Source organism: Ahaetulla prasina, chromosome 5, assembly GCF_028640845.1.
Source record: "Ahaetulla prasina isolate Xishuangbanna chromosome 5, ASM2864084v1, whole genome shotgun sequence".
In the NCBI taxonomy this organism is placed as follows: domain Eukaryota; kingdom Metazoa; phylum Chordata; class Lepidosauria; order Squamata; family Colubridae; genus Ahaetulla; species Ahaetulla prasina.
The window spans coordinates 42,518,372-42,542,985 of record NC_080543.1 but is presented as its reverse complement, the minus strand read 5'-3'; the positions used below and the strand labels follow the sequence as shown (position 1 = coordinate 42,542,985).

The 24,614-nt window shown below is 40.1% G+C and overlaps 1 protein-coding gene across 2 annotated transcripts in view; it reads right to left on the bottom strand.

The window, feature by feature from the left end:
- PTGFRN (prostaglandin F2 receptor inhibitor) overlaps positions 1–23,847 on the bottom strand; it is a 134,544-nt gene extending 110,697 nt beyond the window's left edge. The window contains exon 1 of one of the 2 annotated variants that reach the window (XM_058185855.1): positions 23,067–23,847. In XM_058185855.1, the coding sequence (XP_058041838.1) occupies positions 23,067–23,121 (55 nt within the window). In that variant the 5' untranslated portion in view covers positions 23,122–23,847. The remainder of the gene's footprint in view (positions 1–23,066) is intronic. The other variant, XM_058185854.1, reaches the window with a different exon arrangement.
- Positions 23,848–24,614: the final 767 nt, after the last annotated feature.

The following is a 24,614-nucleotide window of genomic DNA, read 5'->3' as shown; positions in this document are numbered from 1 at the left end:
AAATTATTTTGCAAGAATATTTAAACAAAACAATTCACTTGATTGATCAACTATGTTCCAAAAACATTATGAAAGTGCAGCAAGAGAAACACTTAACTAATTGGAAGAAAGATGAGTAATGAAGAGATACAACCAAGTATATAAAATTATCAAACCACTGAAGCTACTGCAGAAGTATTTGACAATGCAAAGGACAACTGTGATTTTGGAATATAAATCTGACACCAACAGTGCCTACTATGAAGATGGTTTAATTACAAAACAATTCAAAGAAAAGTTGCAAGTAAATCTACAATCCTTAAGAGAACAAGTTTGAGATCTCCAAAATTGAAATGGAAATTGACAATGCTGACATATTTGTTTCAAAAAAATCATATTGGAAAATCTCTTGAGAAAAAAAGAAATGTATATTTATTCAATATACATTCTGATGATGAAAAATATTTTATTTTATGAGGACAAGCTGCAAGAAGTGACTTTAAAATTAAATTAAATGGAGTTAGGATGATTTTTCTATTGATTTGACATACGTAATTAAAAGAAAGTTCCAGTGGACTGTTTCGTGTTTATAAAGTAAGTTTGAAAACGGGTTGAGTTTTTTCTTTCTTTCTTTCTTTATATATAATGCTTGAGTAATTCCTAAGGCTTGTAAAGTATTATTGAAAGTGAATTTCAAAGAATGTCAGTTACAAGGAAGTTTTAAAAGATGCATTAGAATTGATTTTTAGTTATAAAGATAGAACTTTTTAAAAAATGTTTAGAAACTTAAAATGAATATAAGAGATTTCCCTTTAGAGTTAAAGAATTTGATAGAGAATTCTGTTATGGTAAATATAAATTCTGATAATTTAGAAATTATCTATTTAATAAATGTAAATAGAAATATATATCACTTCTATAACAGGAGTAAAAATTAAAAAATAGATTTGGTTAAGATAGCAATATAAACTATTTTAAACAAAGATATTTTAATTAGCCTTGTTTCTATTGGGATATTGCTTCTGAATTTTATGCTCAAAATAGAAAAAAAATAAATTTAGAATTGTATTGATTTAATAATTGTGTAGCTATAGAACTGTCTTGTAATAATTATAGATAATATAAATGGTCATAAATGTATTAAAAGTTTACTGTGTTGGAAAGTGTCAAAGGTCAACACCTATTTTCTTGTCTCCTTTATGTTGCACTTTCCTCTTTTTAAAAATCTTTTATTTCATTGTATTTTATGCTATAATAAAACTAAATAAAACTTTAAAACAGAAAAAGACAAAATACAAGAAAAAAATTTATATACATATAAATTTATATATTTGTTTTCTAAGGTTTTCACGGGTGTTTGTATGTAGGTCTTTGGTTGTTCGGTGTAAAATTGGAAATGTCTTGGCAACATTTCGACGAAGTCTCATTCGTCATCTTCAGGCTTCAGCTTCGTGCTTCTGGGAGCAATGTGTGATCGCAGCTGTTTCTTCCTTTTAATTGCTAGTGGGGGTTTGAACTGAAATTTATATATATATATACAATTCTAAATATATTTGACTAATGCCAATAGTATTCAAATATGTATTTCTAATGCATTTATAGGACTATCTTTATGTATTCAATACAAATGAGTCCAATGTTTTATTATACTTATCTATACAAAGTCAATGTCTATAGGCAACCTGTTTGTAAGTAGCAAGTACAATCAGTTATTCAATTCACTGAACAAATGGAATCATTTCTCTTTCCGATGCTCAAAATCAGTCTGAGAGCTATAATAAGCTCATGGAAAATCCATTTATGTTGTCCAATTATCAAGTATAACTCAAAAGAATATTATCCTCTGAAACATTTAGTTTTTGTCATGCAATCATATTTATGTGTCTTTTCAATTGTTGCTAATAAAATGGGCTCGATTATATAAATAACCACATCACATCCAGGGAGGAAACTATCACAATGAAGTCACATTTTTTTCACCAAATTGTTGGAGTTTTCGATTTGTTTTTATATTTCTTCACTTTACATCTTAAGTATTCCCTAAGAGAGCACAATGGTTCAGCAGTTAAAAATGCTGATCTTATCAGCAGGAAAACTGAGGTCCTGGGTTCAAGGCTCAACCGCTGCATGACAGGATGAACTCCCATTACTCATCCCAACTCCTGCCAATTTAGCAGTTTGAAAGCATGCAAAAGTGAGTGAATAGGTACCACTTCTGTGGGAACGTAACAGTGTTCCATGCGCCCAGTGTATAGTTATACTGGCCACATAACCACAATTGGACAATGCTAACTTCTTCAGTTAAGAAATGGAGATAAGCATGGTCTAGAGTGAGACACTACTGGACAGGAGAAACCTTTACCTTTAAGTATTCCCTGATTTATCACTGCCATGATTAGGTACAGCAAGGCCACCAGAATTACAACTATATCTACTGCCATTATTTATTGGAATAATTTATTTTAGGATAACATATTATACCAATAGCATTTAGACTTATATACTGCTTCACTGTGCTTTACAGCTGTCTCTAAGAAGTTTACAGAGTTAGCATATTGCCCCCACTAATCTGGATCCTCATTTTATCATTTATCATTTTATCATTTATGAAGCCGCTGGGTGAGATCATCAGTGGTTACGGTGTGAGGTACCAGCTGTACGCTGATGACACCCAGCTGTACTTTTCCACACCGGGCCACCCCAATGAAGCTATCGAAGTGCTGTCCCGGTGTTTGGAAGCCGTACGGGTCTGGATGGGGAGAAACAGGCTCAAGCTCAATCCCTCCAAGACGGAGTGGCTGTGGATGCCGGCATCCCGGTACAGGCAGCTGAGTCCGCGGCTGACTGTCGGGAGCGAGTCATTGGCCCCGATGGAGAGGGTGCGCAATTTGGGCGTTCTCCTGGATGAACGGCTGTCTTTTGAAGACCACCTGACGGCCGTCTCCAGGAGAGCTTTCCACCAGGTTTGCCTGGTGCGCCAGTTGCGCCCCTTTCTAGACCGGGATGCCTTGTGCACAGTCACTCACGCCCTTGTGACGCCTCGCCTGGATTACTGCAATGCTCTCTACATGGGGCTCCCTTGAGGGGCATCCGAGGCTACAGTTAGTCCAGAATGCAGCTGCGCTGGTGATAGAGGAGCCCTCGTGGCTCCCGAGTGACACCTATCCTGCGCAGGCTGCACTGGCTGCCTGTGGCCTTCCGGGTGCGCTTCAAGGTGTTGGTGAACGTCTTTAAAGCGCTCCATGGCATAGGGCCGGGTTACTTACGGGACCGCCTGCTGCTACCGAATACCTCTCACCGACCCGTGCGCTCTCACAGAGAGGGACTCCTCAGGGTGCCGTCGGTGCGACAGTGTCGTCTGGCGACACCCAGGGGAAGGGCCTTCTCTGTGGGGGCTCCCGCCCTCTGGAACGAACTCCCCCCAGGACTTCGTCAACTTCCGGACCTCCGAACCTTTCGCCGCGAGCTTAAAACTTACTTATTTATCTGCGCTGGCCTGGGTTAGTTTTTAAGTTTATGGGTTTTTTAATGGGTTTTAGTCTCAAATTTTAATTGTGGCCAATTTTAATAAGTTTTTTAATTGTATTTTAATTGTATTTATATTGTATTGTCTATTTTACTTGGCTGTGAACCGCCCTGAGTCCTTCGGGAGAAGGGCGGTATACAAATTTAATAAATAAATAAATAAAATAAATAAATCAACCCAGGAAGAATGGAAGGCTGGGTCAACCGTGAGCTGGTGAAAATCGAACTAATGGCAGTTAGCTGACAGTTGGCAGAATTAGCCTGCAATACTATATTCCAACCACTGTGCCATCATGGCTCTTTATATCCTTTTATATCATCTATTGAAAGATATTCTTCTAAAATCTGCTTTTACAGTCAGTCCAGTATATAAAAATTCACATTGCTGTAAACGGACTACAGAACCTGGTTTTCAACAAGCAAGTTGGCATTCTCTTTGATTATATATCCCTTGGGGTCACTTCACAAAAACAAAGACTATTTTGTTTTACATGAGCAAACAAAATTGTTCTTAGTAAATACTTACATGAGCAATACTAGTCTTGACAATGCATTCATATACTGTAGCTGCTGAAGGTATTGAGATAACAATAGTTTCTGTATCTGATCCACCAATTCTCATATTGCACTTCCAACTTACATTAAAATTGTCAGGATTGGCCCTGCTCACATGAAAAGAACCTGGTTTTAATTGAGTCAACTCTCAGGAGCATGATCTCAAAACACTTAACAACCCTTTATACAGATGTTGGGAATGTCACTACAGCAAAGAATTTCAGAAGGGAAGGAAGTGATTCTAAGCATTGCAGTACATAAAAAACATTTAGAAGAAATAAAAAGAAATCCTTCTTGATGGCACAGAATTTTCATTACTTACTGTAAGGTTTCTGTATTTATTCCTATTAGAAATCTCATTATTTCTGACAGGTACTCAATGAATATGAGGAATTCTAGCTATTTTTTAATTCAGCTTTTTTCTTCATTGTGCCTTTATCTCAGAAATATCATGATGCTGAAATAATCAGTTTTCCCAAATCTTGTTATGCCACTTGCTCTCCCAAACCAAGAACATCCTTGCTATAGTAAAATGTGTTTTTTTTAAAAAAAAATCAAAGATAGTGATTTGTGATATTTTAGATATTGCTGAGAAAAATTACCAGCATCCCTCACACTGGCCATATTTCACAGTCAGTAATAGGCATTACAGTTTTCTACCTATGTATGCAGGCTTACATTTTCTTTTCAACAATTTCAGAACTTTTATGATTTTCTTTACATCATTTTATTTCTGAGACAAGATTTTATAATGCCATTCTTCAACCTATCAATATCATACAAATCTCTAGAATACTTCCAACATTTCATATTAAATCTCAAATTACTTCAGCAATCAATTTTTAATTCCATTTACTCTGCTAAAGACCCTTCGTTTAGCTTTCTTTTTCCACTTCCAAAACCGTGGCTTATTAGTATCAAAATTATTTTGCATTTTCTCATTAATCTGGTTGTTGCTTTGACTACATCAGGGGTGTCAAACTGGCGGCCCATGGGCCGGATGTGTCACATGCAGGCCACACCCACCCCAGCTCTATGAAGAGAAAACCATGGCGATACATCACATGATGGCGTGCCACGAGTTTGACACCAATGGACTACATTTTCTATAACTTACCTTTTTTTTCCAATATACATATCAATCCTTTCATATTTTTTGGCAGAAATAATTTTATATGCATTGTTTTCAGCCGCTACTTCCTAATTCCACCAAGCATTTCTCTTTCATATTTCCCATTAAGAAAACAACACAAATTTATGTGGCAGTGGAATGTTACTGTGGATAACTTCCGGTGTAATTTGCCCCAAAAATATTCTCAGTCAATCCTTATATCCAAATCAGAGCAAGCAGACAATCCACTCAGTTCAGCTAACAATATAACTTGATGTTTATTTGCTTGTTTATTAAACATTGCCAAAACTGAAAAACAGTTAAACAGCAAAAACAAGGAGAGTCATAAATAAGAGGCAAAAATTTACATTATCTATATATCTGTAAAAATATCTGTAAAAGGGACACGGTGGCTCAGGGGCTAGGACGTTGAGCTTGTCGATCGAAAGGTTGGCAGCTCAGCAGTTCGAATCCCTAGTGCTGCCGTGTAATGGGGTGACCTTCTGTTACTTGTCCCAGCTTCTGCCAACCTAGCAGTTTCGAAAGCACGTAAAAATGCAAGTAGAAAAAATAGGGACCACCTTTGGTGGGAAGGTAACAGCGTTCCGTGCGCCTTTGGTGTTGAGTCATGCCGGCCACATGACCACGGAGACGTCTTCGGACAGCGCTGGCTCTTTGGCTTTGAAACGGAGATGAGCACCACCCCTTAGAGTTGGCAACGACTAGCACATATGTGCGAGGGAAACCTTTACCTTTTATATATCTGTATCAAGAGGACAGAACTTTCAGTTGTCAGAACCTTTATATTAGAAGGACTGAACTGGGTAATTCTCATAGATTGTACCAGTGGTGAAATCCAATTTTTTTTTACTACCGGTTCTATGGGCGTGGTGTGGCTTGGTGGGCGTGGCAGGGGAAGGGGAAGGATACTGCAAAATTTCCATTCCCACCCTACTCCAGGGAAAAGATACTGCAAAATTCCCTTCCCTCCGCACTCCTGGGAGAAAGATATTGCAAAATCTCCTTTCCCACCCCACTCTGGGACCAGCCAGAGATGGTATTTGCTGGTTCTCCAAACTACTCAAATTTTCTGCTGCCAGTTCTCCAAACTGCTCAAAATTTCTGCTACAGGTTCTCCAGAGCCTATCAGAACCTGCTTGATTTCATCCCTGGATTGTACTAAAGGGAGTGACCTTTAGTTATTCCATCTTTCCTTCTTTTACATATAAAACAGCAAAAGAATAGAGATGGAAAATAACACACCAGATGATCCCTCCTCTATTCTGGATCCTGAAGGAAACAATTTGGAAATGGAATGATACAGCCTGTTTCCCATCTCATCAGCTCTGTGCACCAAACTGTGTATTGCAATTGGTTGCACCATGTGCGTCATTTTGTGCTTTTTTGAACTTAAAGAAGCAGTCTGTAAGTGATACCTTAGTGGGAGCATTTGTCATTATATCATCTGAGGGTGCTACATCATTTTTATTTGCAGTTATTTTTTTGCACATCCACATATTTCAGGTCAACATGTCCATTTCATAATATGTACATATTAGTTCTCATATAACCTGTATTGTCCTCAAGTAAAGTGGTTGGGTCTGCTTCTTTCATTCTGGAATCTGGTAGTTAACTGTGCAGCCATGCAAAATCCCTGTATGTTTGTTCTATAGCACAGTATTCAGCTTCTGCAGATAATAGGGTTACAAGGCTTTGTTTTTTATTGTACAAAATGATAAGTATACCTCACAAAAGAATATGTACACGATGGTTGATTTCTTATCAGATTTACCTCGATCTGAATCTGAAACTCTATACAGTACCCAATAGGTTTCGGATTATTAGATGTAGGAAATTTTAAATTAAAGTCTACAGTTGCTTCTAAGTATCTGATGACTCTTTTAATCTCTCTCCATTCTTCTATTATTGGCTCACTTACCTTTCTACTGAATCGAAAAACATTGGCCATGTTGGGTTGTTCACAGTTGCAGTGTATACTAGTTTTCCACAGATGCTGTTCATTACTTGCCAATTTGTTTTGGTTTCTTCCTTTGTTCAAGTTTTCATGGATGTGCTTGACTTCTTTGCCTCAGTAACTTCATTTGGTCCATTCTCTTTCATGTTTGATTGAGCAAGCACACTCCACATTTCAGTTCCAAGATAGCAACTAATTACCTCTAAGATATGTCATTTCCAGTTGATAATTTGGAATCATTATTTTTAACTTCTAGTGACCATAAAGATTTTCTCAATAACAATTTATCCCTAACCTGGTCTTCAATTACTTTATTTCTTCTACTTCATATCAACTTATCTCTACTACTCCATTTAAATTGTTCACTATCTCCAAGCTGCCTCTTTTGTCCTTTGGATACACAATTAGATCATCAGCATAACAATGAATGTACAATCATCCTTTAAAGTCTTGTAAATAAGTATGGAATAGCATTTTATTTTCCAAACCAATATTTCACAACATTTAATTTAGTTTATTGTACCATACTTTAGCTGTTTGCTTTAGTCCATATATGGATTTTTACAATTTGTGGATGAGGTTTCTTTCTGTGGTTATTCAAAATCTATGGCTGATACATGTAAATTTTCTCTTTCAGTAACTGTGAAAAAAGGTGATTTTAATATAAGTGCACAACATGCAATTTTCTAAATGCTGCTACAGTGTATTTTGCATGTTTATAGTGCAAAAATCTCACCATAATCCTCAACATCAACTTTGCTATATAGTGCAGATAGTCCTTAATTTATGGCAATTGGAACCAGAATTTCTGTTGCTAAGCAGGGCAGTTGTTAAGTGAGTTGCACCTGATTTTACAACTTTTTCTGCCATGGTTAAGATAATCAGTGAAGTTGTTAAGTGAATCTGGCTTCTGCCATTGACTTTGCCTTTTGGAAGCTGGTTAAGAAGGTCGTGAATGGTCATCACATGACTCTGGAATATGGCAACCATCATAAATACATGCCAAATGCCAAGCACCTGAATTTCGATCACATCACCATGGGAATACTCCGATGGTTGTAACTTGTTAGTCACTTTTTTCAATGTCATTGTAACTTTGAATACTTATTAAACAAATGGTTGTAAGTTGAGGACTACTTGTATTACATATTTCCATGAGCAATCATGCTTTATTCTGAAAACTTAATCACATCTTTCTTGATATTTGGTAGTTCTATTAGAATTCATTATCTATTTTTGTGCAAGAATGCCAATTTTATGCCTGAGTTCTAACAACCCAGGACAGGTAGTCCTTATTTTATTATGCAATTGTACAGCTATCTTCTCCACTGACTCTGGCTGTGAAGCATGCAAATTATGATCACATGACCATGGGACATTTTCAAATAAATACTTATGTGCTAACATAACTTTTTCTTTATCTGCACCTAATTGATTCTGAAATCCCCATGCAGCCTTGATTTTCTTTTAGTACATTTGATCTCATTCTCTTTCCTTCTCTATGGGTCTAAGCTCTGTGATTTTTTTTAAAAATACACTATATTGTCTTTTATTACAGCAGTGACAGACTACATTTCTCTCTTTTATCTTGTTTAGAGAGTTCTATTGATAAGTTAAAATCTAGCTTGCTATAGCTCCAATTTGGCAATTACATTTTAAGTAAATTGTATAATGACATGTGATATCATATATTTATACTTTTCTGTTGAGGACCTTAGTAACAGTTCCTTCAGTTATCAGTAACATTCACACTATTTTTTTTTTGGAATAGAGAAATACACTGACACCTGTTTCCTTTCACTTCCATTCCTTAACGATCTTCATATTTACAAATTTTTAAAACATTAAAATTGTGGCAAGTTCTTAAAGAGATGGGCATACCTCATCATTTGTCTCTTGAGAAACCTGTATCTCAAGAAGCAACAGTGAGAACTGGACACAGAACCACTGACTGGTTCAAAATTGGGAAAGGAGTCCGGCAAGGCTGTATACTATCACCCTGCCTATTTAACTTATAATGCAGAGCACATCATGAGAACGGCGGGGCTGGATGAATCAAAAGTTGGAATTAAGATTGCCGGGAGAAATAACAACCACCTCAGATATGCAGATGACACCACTCTAATGGCAGAAAGCGAAGAGGAACTAAAAAGCCTGGATGCGGGTGAAGAAGGAGAGTGCAAAAGTTGGCTTGAAACTCAACATTAGGAAAACTAAGATCATGGCATCTGGCCCTCTCCATTCCTGGCAGATAGCTGGGGAAGAAATGGAGTAGTGACAGATTTTATTTTCCTGGGCTCCAGGATCACTGCAGATGGACTCTGCAGCCAAGAAATTAAAAGATGCTTGATCCTGGAGAGGAAAGCTATGACAAATCTAGACAGCATACTAAAAAGCAGAGACATCACCCTGCCAACAAAAGTGCATATCGTCAAGCTATGGTTTTCCCAGTTGCAATGTATGGCTGTGAAAGTTGGACCGTAAAAAGGCTGAGCGCCAAAGAATCAAGGCCTTTGAACTCTGGTGCTGGAGAAGACTCCTGCGAGTCCCTTGGACTGCAAGGTGAACAAACCAGTCAGTCCTAGAGGAGATCAACCATGACTGCTCTTTAGAAGGCCAGATCCTGTAGATGAAACTGAAATACTTTGGCCACTTAATGAGAAGGAAGGACTCACTGGAGAAGAGCCTAATGCTGGGAAAGATTGAGGGCAAAAGAAGAAGGGGACGACAGAGAATGAAGTGCCTGGATGGAGTTACTGACAGTAGGCATGATCTTAAATGGACTCCAGGGGATGGTAGAGGATAGGAAGGCCTGGAGGAACGTTGTCCATGGGGTTGCAATGGGTTGAACATGACTTCGCAACTAACAACAAAAACATTAAAATACACTATTCATTTCTGAGTGTGCAAAAATCTCGTCTCAGACTGCCTTTCTCAAGAAAAAAAAATGAATTTACTGTTTTTCAAATTTAAGCTCAGAATTCTTTCAGTTATATCTAATGTATTAATTTTTATCCTAGGGTTTGTTTGTTTTTTGGACATGGCTTTTCCTAGACTCCTGAGGTACAGCTTTTCAAATAATGCCTTCATATTTGTATTCCTGACTGTATTCTTTCCCTCCTTGAACAATGAAATGTCACCTCCATGTTCAAAAAAAGTATTAACTTTTAGTGAACCAAAAGTTAAAAATCACAAAAATATTGGGCTGTTTGAGACTGGTGCTTTAGGTTACTAATCTTGGAATTTGTGAATTTAATGCCCAAAGTCACTGAGAGTTGAGCGGCATACAAGTCAGAGATGGTATTCAGTAGGTTCTGACCAGTTCTGGAGAACCGGTAGCGGAAATTTTGGATACTTCAGAGAACCGGTAAATACCACCTCTGATTGGCCCTGCCCCCATCTATTCTTTGCCTCCTGAGTTCCAGCTGATCAGGATGAAATGAAGATTTTGCAGTAACCTTCCCCTGCCATGGCCACCAAACCAAGCCATGCCCACCAAGCCAAGCCCACAGAACCGGTAGTAAAAAAATTTGAATCACACCACTGATACAAGTACAATAATTGATTATTACAAAATAACCTTGTAACTGATGCCAATATATCTATTACACATTTGCAGAATCTCTGTCGCACATTTGCCATTACAGCCAATGTATATGCATTGTTCTATACCCAACTCATTTTTTCATATCCTGCAGAGCAGAGAAAATGTCTAAACAAGTTATCTCTTCCTGAGTTACTTTTGTCTGCAACAGGGCTTGCATATTAACCAAAATATTACTAGCAGAATCATAAAGGCTACCTGAAGCTGACAAGACTTTAATCTGTTTCACACTTTGGCTTTTCTTTGTCTCCTATGTAGCTTACGGCTAGAAGCTGGGAGCATACTAGGTAAACAGCCAGCACCAGCACATTCCTTTCTATGTGTATTCTCCATTATGTGCCTGCTTACTCTCTAAACCCTTCCTCTGCTCTCCAATGAATGTCAATACAAACATTAATTCCTGTCTTACTAATTATTCCAATGCCAGTGTAAGTATTCCAAAGACAGGGCAGAAAGAGAAGAAGGACAATAAGCTTTGCCCTTTTATCTGGCTTCCTTGTGAACTGAGTTCCAGAAACCTTTCCTGATGTTTGAGCTACCTGACTGTTTGGGGTTTGATCTTCTGACACTGTAAAACAAAGAAAAGTTAAAGTAAAATCATAAGCATAGTCATGGTCATATGATTTCCAGTTAGCACAACTGCATCACTTAGTGACCACATTGACCATTCCAATAGTAAAATTATAAACAAACATAAATATAAACATAAATATAATATATTTATATTTATTATATATTTATATTTATATTTATTATACATAAATAAAATATAAAAATAAACATAAATATAAACATAATAGTAAAATTATAAACAAACATAACTTGTATTTCCATCAGCCCCATTAGCTAAGTGTAACATGCATGTTCATTAGCCTATCTAGGTGGTCTAGAGAGCCAATTCATACTTTTTGCCATACATTTAGACCTTTTATTAATAATTAAACCTACCCCTTAAGTTCCTACCAATATTCATCAATCACATTCCGTAAGATCAGAGGATTCTTATTCAGATCCTTTTTACTTTCTCAGTTTCACATATATACACACAACATATTTTTGGCATGTCTACATTATCACATCAATATTCCAGCTATAATATATGTAATGTACTGATAAATACAAGTAAAATAAAGCAGGAAGTGCAATGGTTCAGTGGCTAAAGATGCTGAGCTTGGCAGCTGGGTTCAAGATCTGATAGCCACGATGGGATTATGAGTGCACATTAATAGCTCAGCTCCTGCCCACCCAGCAGTTTGAAAGCATGCAGATGCAAGTAAATAAATAAGTACCACTTCAGTGGGAAAGTAACAGTATTCCATGCTCCTTGGGTATACAGTAGTTAAGCTGGCCACATGACCACAGGACTGTCTTCAGACAACGCTGGCTCCCTTAGCTAAGAAACTGGGATGACCACTGCCCCCTAGAGTTGGACATGACTGGACAGAAGAAAACCTTTATTTTTAAACTACAGCAGTCCTGATTATTTTTTTAAAATATGGGAAAATATATATATGCCACACTTTATTAAGATAGCATTGATAAACATTTTATGTTGTAGATCAGGGGTGTCAAACTGGCAGCTGGGCCGGCCACGCCCACCCCAGTTCTGCGGAGAAATGTCACGAGATGGCAACGTGACAGCGTGAGTTTGACACACATGTTGTAGATCATACAACTAATGGAGAGAAAAATTAAAGCACAAATAGGTATTACTGCAGATTCCCAAACAATTTCACAACATGAAACTACAACAAATTTCATAGGATCAGTCTAGTTCAAATTCACATACCATGAAAACAATAAAGAACACAATTTCTCTCCTGAGGCATTAAAATGAGTAGATTTCACATAGCATGCCAAATACTAACAGATGTGATCTGCATGGGCATTTTAATCACGCAAAGAGAAGTTACAATATCTCTTCAAAGATTCTCAGATGCTTTCATTGTAAGCATGGCCACAACGACTGTAGGCTAAATGCAACTTGCTTTGAGTAAATAATGCAGCTGTATGAATTCCTAAGTGAACAAAAGCTGACACAACCTCTACATGGTACAAACTAAACATACCATCTTTGTGCAAATTTGAATTGATGTGCAGCTGTTGACAAATTCAGGATAAGAAAAGGTGAATATGACAGGTATAGAAATGGGTGCCCCCTTAAATCGGTACATGTAACAGCTCCTTTGTAGAAGCACTATCTGAGCTTGAAGAGTTTTGCAAGGAACAATGGGGTAAAATTCAAAAGCAAGAATAGAAAAGGCATTTAGCTTGCTACAGGAAGTGTTTGAAAACTATTACTCCAGAGGAGGAAATATAAAATCTAGCTGAAGGGTCTTCGTATTTCTGAACCTTTCATGTTTTTGTACCATGTTTGAACCCCTGTTCACTTAGTGATTTGTTAAAACATAGACGTTGACTAGAGTTGTCTAAACCTGTATATAATTACACATAATCGTATATAATCTCAAATTTTAGAAGTAAATGTACAGTTTCCAGAACTTCACATAAACTCCTGAATTCATGGAGTTATAAAACAAAAGCAGCTTTAAAGAGTGCTTCAGAGAAGCATCCTGGTCCTGAGGCTAAGCCACTCTCACTTTACTTCCTGGCATCAGTCCTCTTACACAGCTGTTTCATGAGTATAGTTTGAAGAGGGGATGTGACTTCCAAATGCTAAACTATCTATCCCACAAAGCCCAGCAAATGCCCTTTTTATAAAACGGAAACTGCTGATGCTCAGAAAACATGCACAGGCAACACACGCATGCTATATAAGAACAACTATTTTTCAAAATACTCCGAAATACCATGATCTTTAAGACAAACAAAAATATCTCCGCCATCTCGCTTTAGACAATCTTCCTCGGGTGTCCACTTAACAAACATTAAACATACAATAGCCTTCTAGACGAACTTTTTTGTATTATATTTGGGAAACGGTCTAGTATTGGAATTAGAGAGAAAAGGAAACCAAACCAGAACTTGGATAAACAAGTGTGGTTGCTGTGTAAAAGTACATCCTTTCATTGGCCTTAAAATTCCCCACATTTAGCTTCAATGAATGACCCAGAATTCTGTTACAAAAGAACAAAAACTTGTAATGTTTTTCACGTATATGCACATTTTCTATACCTCTACTAGGTCTCCCAATGCATACCTTTATTCTCATTCTAAAAGCCTAAAACACTATAATACCTTACAGCAGATTTTTTTTCTCAACTTAGAATTGTTTTGGTTACACTCGGTTCCCTTTTTGTACTTGTACTTGCTGAACCCAAAAATGTCTTCTTGCAAACTAGTTTATTTCTTTAGTCCAATTCATGTACCGTATATACTCAGTATAAGCCGAGGCACCTAATTTTACCACAAAAAACTGGGAAAAACTTTTGACTCGAGTATAAGCCGAGGGTGGGAAATGAGGCAGCTACTGGTCAATGTAAAAAATAAAGATAGAGCCAAGTAAAATAACATGAATATTTATTTGAACGAAAACATTTCTACATTTAGCTTCAATGAATGACCCAGAATTCTATTACAAAGAACAAAAACTTGTAATGTTTTTCACGTATATGCACATTTTCTATACCTCTACTAGGTCTCCCAATGCATACCTTTATTCTCATTCTAAAAGCCTAAAACACTATAATACCTTACAGCAGATTTTTTTTCTCAACTTAGAATTGTTTTGGTTACACTCGGTTCCCTTTTTGTACTTGTACTTGCTGAACCCAAAAATGTCTTCTTGCAAACTAGTTTATTTCTTTAGTCCAATTCATGTACCGTATATACTCGAGTATAAGCCGAGGCACCTAATTTTACCACAAAAAACTGGGAAAAACTATTGACTCGAGTATAAGCCGAGGGTGGGAAATGAGGCAGCTACTGGTCAATGTAAAAAATAAAGATAGAGCCAAGTAAAATAACATGAATATTTATTTGAACGAAAACATTTCTACATTTAGCTTCAATGAATGACCCAGAATTCTGTTACAAAAGAACAAAAACTTGTAATGTTTTTCACGTATATGCACATTTTCTATACCTCTACTAGGTCTCCCAATGCATACCTTTATTCTCATTCTAAAAGCCTAAAACACTGTAATAATACCTTACAGCAGATTTTTTTTCTCAACTTAGAATTGTTTTGGTTACACTCGGTTCCCTTTTTGTACTTGTACTTGCTGAACCCAAAAATGTCTTCTTGCAAACTAGTTTATTTCTTTAGTCCAATTCATGTACCGTATATACTCGAGTATAAGCCGACCCGAATATAAGCCGAGGCACCTAATTTTACCACAAAAAACTGGGAAAAACTATTGACTCGAGTATAAGCCGAGGGTGGGAAATGAGGCAGCTACTGGTCAATGTAAAAAATAAAGATAGAGCCAAGTAAAATAACATGAATATTTATTTGAACGAAAAACATTTCCCTACATTTCTTGTGGGCAGAAGGTGGACCCCTATGTTTCCTTGAAAACACCTCCCAATATTTATTAGAGTGACTTCTCTCCCCAGAAGAAAGGTGCGAGCGCTGTTTAACAATCCCGTCAGCTAAATCCTATCGAGTCAAAGGGCCAGTCAATGGGGCTAGGATGAATTCTGGGTCACCAGGGACCTTTTTGTGCCCGTTCCCCAACCAGGGCGGGCCAAGCAGCCGCTCTTTAGCGGCTCTGGAATGGATGTTGAGGTAACCCAAGAGGCAGCCTCTTTTCAACTCCCCGCCTTTTTAAACGCGTCCTGCCGGGCGGCGACAGGACGCTGGACACCAAAAGCGGCGCCTGCTCTTCTCCGCTTTTATTTTATTTTAGTATTCAATCGGCAGCAGAGGCTCGAGCCTTCTGGGCGCCGGAAAAGGAGCCGAGGAGCTGCAGCAACGTTGCAAGAGAGCCGAAAAGAGGGGTGGGGGAGAGAAGCAAAAGAAGAAGAAGCAGCAAGCTTTCCAGCCGACTTCGTGTGGCGCGAGAATCCGATCCACCGCCTCCTTCCCCGGCCGACAGGGCTGAACTGCCGCTGCACCACCACTTCCCAAAACAGATTTCCAGACTTGGAAGCAGCCCGCCACGAAAGGAGGAGGAGGAGGAGGAAGCGGCGGCGCCGGCTGCTCCTGCTGCTGTTCGCTCTCCGCCCCTTCCAGCGCCTTGACGCAGAGCGAGAGAGCAGAGAAAGGAACCGCGCCGTCCGACCGGCTGTGTGTGTGTTTGTGGTGGGGTCTCGCCCCAGCCACCCACCCACTCGCTCCTTTCCTCTTCGGAGCGTGGGCTGATCTTAGAAGCCGCGCTGTCGCGGGCCGTCGCCTCCTCCTCTTCCTCCACGCCGCCTCCTCTTGCACGCCTCAACCCCCATCCCCACCCTCTCCGCGTGAAGGTCACCTCCTCCTCTTCCAGGCGGCGGCGGCGGCGGCCCGAGCGAGCGCCACAGCCGGCAGCTCCGCTTCCTCCCACCTTCCTCCTTGCTAAAGGGCCAAAGTCGGCTCCCGCCCGCGCGGACCCGAGCAAGCGGTCGCAGTCCAGCCGAACGGTGAAAGCGACATGCCGAGCGCCGCCCGCCACCGCTCGCTGACTGCGATCGCTTGGCTCGGTCCGCAGTAACTCGCCAGGCTGTGCCAAGAAACCATTTAAAAGCCCGCCAGGCTGTGCCAAGAAACCATTTAAAAGCCCGCCAGGCTGTGCAGCGAAGAAACCATTTAAAAGCCCGCCAGGCTGTGCAGCGAAGAAACCATTTAAAAGCCCAACTTCTGAAGCACGGAGGAGAAGAAAGAAAGCCCTGGCGGGCTTTTAAATGGTTTCTTCGCACAGCCTGGCGAGTTACTGCGGACCCGAGCAAGCGGTCCCAGTCAGCGAGCGGTGGCGACATGCCGGCGCCACTCCGCTTTCACCGTTCGGCTGGACTGCGATCGCTTGGCTCGGTCCGCAGTAACTCGCCAGGCTGTGCCAAGAAACCATTTAAAAGCCCGCCAGGCTGTGCCAAGAAACCATTTAAAAGCCCGCCAGGCTGTGCCAAGAAACCATTTAAAAGCCCAACTTGAAGCACGGAGGAGAAGAAAGCCCTGGCGGGCTTTTAAATGGTTTCTTGGCACAGCCTGGCGGAGTTACTGCGGACCCGAGCAAGCGGTCCCAGTCAGCGAGCGGTGAAAGCGACATGCCGAGCGCCACTCCGCTTTCACCGCTCGCTGACTGCGACCGCTTGGCTCAGGTCCGCGCGAACTGCTCAGCCTTGGGCAAATCCCGCCGACGATCTCGCCGCCTCTTGCACGCCTCAACCCCCATCCCCACCCTCTCCGCGTGAAGGTCACCTCCTCCTCTTCCTCCACGCTCGCTCCTCTTGCACGCCTCAACCCCCATCCCCACCCTCTCCGCGTGAAGGTCACCTCCTCCTCTTCCAGGCGGCGCGGCTGCTCCTGCTGCTGTTCGCTCTCCGCCCCTTCCAGCGCCTTGACGCAGAGCGAGAGAGCAGAGAAAGGAAACCAAACCAGAACTTGGATAAACAAGTGTGGTTGCTGTGTAAAAGTACATCCTTTCATTGGCCTTAAAATTCCCCACATTTAGCTTCAATGAATGACCCAGAATTCTGTTACAAAAGAACAAAAACTTGTAATGTTTTTCACGTATATGCACATTTTCTATACCTCTACTAGGTCTCCCAATGCATACCTTTATTCTCATTCTAAAAGCCTAAAACACTGTAATAATACCTTACAGCAGAGCGCTTTTCAGCACAAAAACGTGCTGAAAAACTCGGCTTATACTCGAGTATAAGCCGAGCGCTTTTCAGCACAAAAACGTGCTGAAAAACTCGGCTTATACTCGAGTATAAGCCGAGCGCTTTTCAGCACAAAAACGTGCTGAAAAACTCGGCTTATACTCGAGTATAAGCCGAGCGCTTTTCAGCACAAAAACGTGCTGAAAAACTCGGCTTATACTCGAGTATAAGCCGAGCGCTTTTCAGCACAAAAACGTGCTGAAAAACTCGGCTTATACTCGAGTATAAGCCGAGCGCTTTTCAGCACAAAAACGTGCTGAAAAACTCGGCTTATACTCGAGTATAAGCCGAGCGCTTTTCAGCACAAAAACGTGCTGAAAAACTCGGCTTATACTCGAGTATAAGCCGAGCGCTTTTCAGCACAAAAACGTGCTGAAAAACTCGGCTTATACTCGAGTATAAGCCGAGCGCTTTTCAGCACAAAAACGTGCTGAAAAACTCGGCTTATACTCGAGTATAAGCCGAGCGCTTTTCAGCACAAAAACGTGCTGAAAAACTCGGCTTATACTCGAGTATAAGCCGAGCGCTTTTCAGCACAAAAACGTGCTGAAAAACTCGGCTTATACTCGAGTATAAGCCGAGCGCTTTTCAGCACAAAAACGTGCTGAAAAACTCGGCTTATACTCGAGTATAAGCCGAGCGCTTTTCAGCACAAAAAACGTGCTGAAAAACTCGGCTTATACTCGAGTATAAGCCGAGGGGGCGCTTTTCAGCACAAAAAACGTGCTGAAAAACTCGGCTTATACTCGAGTATATACGGTAGATTTCCAGCAGAACAGAAGAAAACAAAACTGAGACACATTATTTTCCTTGCCATTTGGACAAGCAGGGTTTCCCCAGATTTATTTTTGCATATTTTTTATTTATCTGCTAAATAGGATATCTAATGAACAAACCCCTTTATGCTCTCATTTTTGTTGTCTAACTATAATTGCATTGTAAAGGACACTGCTTCATGAGGTTCATGATTACAAGCAGACAAGCAACTAATTACTGGAAGCCTTTAACGGCAGGATTTGAATTAAACCTTGATTCAAATTACTAACTGTTGTAGCATCAAAGAAATCAAACAGCTGGAAATGCAAGCAATGGCAAAGAACAATGAACATGAAATGAAGTCTCTGAAAGATTCCCTAATGCTAGCCAAAAACTGAAGATTAGGCAGAAAAAAGGAGGGCCTCTGAAGCATGGAAGAAGAATATTGATTACCTGGAGATTTTACAAGTTTACTGTGAGTTTTCTTACAGAGGTATAACGTGAGTCACCTCCTTCCCTCAAGCTTTTCCCACCAAAGAAAACAGCAGGTTTTTAAATTAAATTATCTTATTTATCTTAATTAGAACTGGAGAGCTTGACATTTGCTCAGGTTACAGACTGATCACAAACAGCTTGCAGAAACTTTCTATGTTGCTATTAAACTGTGAAGGATAGTGAAGCATTTACCTATGGGGTTTACACCATATGTGCAGTCACAGAAAGTGATTTCTTAAGGCAAGTGCCTCTATTTGTTTTACTGTGAAACAGTATCACACACTATCTAGTGTAGTTGGTAAATATATAACTGGTACATTTCTAATCATATAACACGTCACTATGCCTAGATGGTATAAATTAGTCAAACATTTCACTGAATTTCTTTAGTCCAATTCATGTAGATTTCCAGCAGAACAGAAGAAAACAAAACTGAGACACATTATTTTCCTTGCCATTTGGACAAGCAGGGTTTCCCCAGATTTATTTTTGCATATTTTTTATTTATCTGCTAAATAGGATATCTAATGAACAAACCCCTTTATGCTCTCATTTTTGTTGTCTAACTATAATTGCATTGTAAAGGACACTGCTTCATGAGGTTCATGATTACAAGCAGACAAGCAACTAATTACTGAAAGCCTTTAACGGCAGGATTTGAATTAAACCTTGATTCAAATTACTAACTGTTGTAGCATCAAAGAAATCAAACAGCTGGAAATGCAAGCAATGGCAAAGAACAATGAACATGAAATGAAGTCTCTGAAAGATTTCCTAATGCTAGCCAAAAACTGAAGATTAGGCAGAAAAAAGGAGGGCCTCTGAAGCATGGAAGAAGAATATTGATTACCTGGAGATTTTACAAGTTTACTGTGAGTTTTCTTACAGAGGTATAACATGAGTCACCTCCTTCCCTCAAGCTTTTCCCACCAAAGAAAACAGCAGGTTTTTAAATTAAATTATCTTATTTATCTTAATTAGAACTGGAGAGCTTGACATTTGCTCAGGTTACAGACTGATCACAAACAGCTTGCAGAAACTTTCTATGTTGCTATTAAACTGTGAAGGATAGTGAAGCATTTACCTATGGGGTTTACACCATATGTGCAGTCACAGAAAGTGATTTCTTAAGGCAAGTGCCTCTATTTGTTTTACTGTGAAACAGTATCACACACTATCTAGTGTAGTTGGTAAATATATAACTGGTACATTTCTAATCATATAACACGTCACTATGCCTAGATGGTATAAATTAGTCAAACATTTCACTGAATTTCTTTAGTTGTTTTTATAGGTACAAATTCTATCTAATTACATGTAACACTTGTGTCCCTTTAACAACACAACCCTCAACACATATTGGAAGCAATTCTCAAACTCTTTATTGACTTGCTTTTTCTAAGGATTATATTGTGACATTTAAAGATGGAAGTATGAGCGAAATGTAAAAACAGGCCTGCTTACAATCTGTGGTTTATGGCACTAAGCAAGAAACTGGGAGGGCATGAGGTTGAGTCCTGCCTTAGGCATGAATACAGCTGGGCCAGTCACTGTCTCTCATCACTAAGAAGGTGGCAGTGACAAGATACTTTTGAAAATCTTGCCAAAAAGATTGCAGGATCTAGTTCAGGCATCTACCAGGAGTCAGCTATGACTGGAAAACAATTATCCCAAACAAACAAAACAAAGGGCATTTTTAAGAAAGCATCCTCCCCAAGCATCTGCAGAAAACCAAGGTTGTCAGACTGAAGGCACAGATGATGATGTCATTATGCAAAGCCTACCAGTATGTATTTACATTCCAGTATCTGTGATAAGCACAGAAATGTTTTTGCATCTTAACATACATTTTGTCACTTGTTCTTTTCCTTCTTCCCTCACCTCACTTTCCATGTGTGCAACTTCTATGCAATATTGTTACAGTAATGTTGAAACTTTTTTTCAGACTTCAATCGTGATGTTGGCAATGCACCACTTTCTTTATAGACAATTTAAGAAGAAGTATGTGGTACTATAATTTTTGGAACACAATACGTTATTTTTCATAACTTGCTGGTTATCTGTTCCGTCCTCTTTTCTAATACTGGAAACAAGCCAGCGAACCAATTAATTGGGCAACATTACCAACAATGAATGCAGAAAGATAAATATAGCATGAAGCCTTTGAGCTTCTAAAACTGGATTCTTGCCTCTTCAATTCAGGCCTCTATGTTCAATTTCTAATGTTGAAATCGCAGTCCAAGTCTGTTCTTACATATAGTTCAGGGAAGCCATGCTACTGAAAGATAATAACTCCTATTTTGTGCTTAATGATCATTATCAATGGGCTTCACTAAATATCTCTATGGAATTATTTAAATTAATCACCTCCAAAATAAATGAACTGTAGGAATGTGAAATATGGCTATTCGTATAATCCAGTATCTTGTATATGAAAATAATTATTTAGTAAGAACTGATGAAAATTGAAGTCTACTAACACCTCAGTTTAATGAACCACATGGAGAGAATGAATGCTACTAAATCTTTATGTCCATGAAATCCAAGTTCATGTAAAAATATATTCAATGCAGTAACAACTTACATATAAATTTAATGCAAATCATTTAGACTGATTCACCAACCAACGAACTTTTAGGTTCTTTAGGAGTAAAGTCCAAAGTCTTTATTCAGATATCTGATGTATTCTGAATGGTTCCTTCAAATTGAAGCTTATTGTACTCCAAAGTTAATGATATGATAATATTTAATAAAATCTATCCTCCCATTAGCCCTAGGCATAAATTCCAATTAAGTTTAACCCAATAAAATTCTCCTGAACTCTGTAGCTTTAAAAATGAAAACACTCCTGTAATGTATTTCATTCTAAGTGATATTACTGGTTAATGACAGAAGTTCTGAAATAATTCTCCAGCCGTTATAAATCATCAATAGACTGCTTCAAAATTCCTTTGTATATATTGCATATCTAGGTTTCTTCGGTCTCTTATACATATTTCTAATTTTAAACTGTACTAAAGCCCAAAACACACCTTTTCTTGTCTAGCACTGGAATCCACACCAAGACAGCTCACCCCAGAGCCTATAACTTTAGAGGTGCCATTCATTAATTAGAACATAGCAGAGAAAACACAAATTAACACGCCTAAAATTAGTGTTGGAGCACCTCTGATGCTTGAATTCTAGCAAGATACACATAATGCAAATAAGTTTGCTGCTCCCTAAGTGAACTCTGACATCATCATAAAATGAACTATGAAGTGATTACTGGGGGGGGAGAGAGACTACCCAAAACACGGCATTAACAAAAAAGATAACATTCCCTCCTCTCCCCTAAAAATCTTTCTTTTTTTTTTTTTTTCTTTTTATTCAAAAAATTTTTATTAGTCAAAAAAGGTTTATACAAATACATATCAGGTATGGTAAATTTCCCTAAAAATCTTTCAACTGGAAAGTTCACAATAATTACATGCACTAACCTCTTAAAGGAGCCGTTGCAAATACCCGTTTTTTTACCGTTTTACTGAAATGTGAAAACTCAAGGTAAATGTTTTTAATTCATTCTTAAGGAGGGGGAGAGAAAATTAGGGGTAATAAACTATCTAAAGAATTCTATAGATTATCGACCGTCTTCGACAGTTGGGAAAAACAGCTTAAGAAAACAAAGGTCTCTCTCTTTCAACACACAAATCAAAGATCTGGACCCGATTTTTAACTATAGAGTAAGAGAAGGACGGTAATGGCACTTAGCGCAATATATATATATATATATATATTTCCTTAAGGATTTCCTACATTCCCCGGGTAAAAAAACCATGTACCACATAATGCACGAGTCTTAAGGTGTGTAGGGGCGATTCTTTAAAAAAAAACAAAAAACAACCAGCAACTGTGTGATCCTCAAAAAGAAAAAGAAGGGGGGAAAAGGGGGTTTCTGAGCGTGAAGTGTGCTCTGCCCAGTACGAAGTCATGACTTATCTGGTCCCAATAGGGATTAAAGAGAGAGAGAGACTCCTATCAAAGACAATATGGCTCGCGAGCAAGACCGACACTCGTTCTCCCTCCCCCCTCCCCCATTTGCCCCTCTTTTTGGCACCGCACACGTCTCGTCACAATACCTGTACCGGCTTAATGAGCGCAGAGAAATTAGTTTATTTAGGGCTCCTGACCATCACATCCCCCCCCCTCCCCGCCTTGCAAAAAGCATGATCTCACACCCACTAAAATCTCTCCCTCCCGCTTCAATGCATACCGGCATTATCCCTTTCCGCAGCCACTTTTCCTCCTCCTTCCCCAAGACTCACCCGCCAACAGTAAGAGGAGCAGGGAAAGGGGCGCCTTCTCCGTCCGGTGCCCCATACCGCCGCGTCCAGATGAGGAGCGAAGACCGAGGAAGCGCGCCGAAAACCAGCCGGAACACTCCCCCCAAAGCGGCCGGTTAATGAGCTTCCCCGCTTCAGTCAAGTGAAGCCTCTGCCAGGAGGCGGGGGGGGGCGCAATCCAATCCGAGTGGCAGCCAACAGCCGTCGCTCGTTCCCCGCTGGCTCTGGATTGTCCTGGGAACCGGCAGGCGCGAGCAAGAAAGGGAGGGAGACGCCCGCTTTTTCTCCCCCGCCGCCGCCGCCTAAGTCCGGCCGCGCAGCCAACCACCGACCCAAACTTTCCCTGCCCCCGCCCCTCTCCCCCTCCCACAGGTGCCGAGGGGAGGCCAGCCCGGCCCCCACCCCTTAAAGGGGAGGAGGAGGAGGAGGAGGAAGAAGGTGAAGCGCTGACACTCCTCCAGGCAGCCGTCGCCGCTGCCTGTCCTCCGACAGCGCGTTCTACAGAGTCCGCGCGTCGCCTCTCCCGGGCTGAGGAAAGCCATCGATTAAGGCTCGGGTTACAAGGAAACCTCGCTACCTAGCCGGTCACGCCCTCCGCCCGAGGCTGGCGGGCCAGCCAATGCCATTGAGCGGACCCCGCCCTCGCCTCCTTCTTTTCGGCGCGGAAAGGGAAACCCAGCGCCTCCAACTCGGCGGCGGGAAAGTGATCGTCGGGCAAAGGCAAGAACAAGAGACCCACCCGAGCCTTCGCCTCCGCCTGTCTCCGCCCAGTTCCAAGAGTGAAGGAGAAAGGGAGGGAAGGGGGGGGGAAAGATTGCCCGCATACCGAGCGACTTTCAAGTCAAAGACACCGGGAAGTGAATCAAAGAACGCGGCTGCTGACAGCCCGGCCGCACGTGGGCTTTCCCCCGCGCTTTCGAAAACGGTGGTGAGTGTAGGAATCTCTCTCGAGAACAAATGCGCTCGACACCAACGCTTGTAAGATTTGCAAGACGGGACTGGAGATGTTTACTCGGGAGATAAATCCCTTTGCTTCCACCAGGTTTAGTCTCAGGTAAGTATGGGAAGGGATGCAGCCCGTCTAAGTTTAGTCCAAACAGCAGCTGTGTTTTCGGATCTGCCCAATTTCTGAGCAGCAGTTTAGTCCTTTTTTTTTTCACTGATCGTTTATAAGTAAATATGGACATTGCCTATTTCCTCTTGAGTGAGGATGAGTTCCTCTTGAACTCAAGAAGCTTCCTTTTTTAATTGATGCTGGTTTACGCTGATCTGTAAACTGTGGGGTGAGATTCTCACTAAGACATTGCTTAATTAGTTTTAATTTAGAGATCCTGTGTTAGCCCTGCATTTGAAGATAATATTTATAATTTATGAGGTATGAATTTTACTCTCCTTCACAGAAAGGATTTTGTTAGGGAAGGTGACTTTGGAGAAAAAACTAATTCAAAGAGAAAAAAAATATTGCTTTAGGAATCAAGAGTTGACATCTGAATCACAGTGATGAGAATAGTGAAATGATCAGTATTTTTG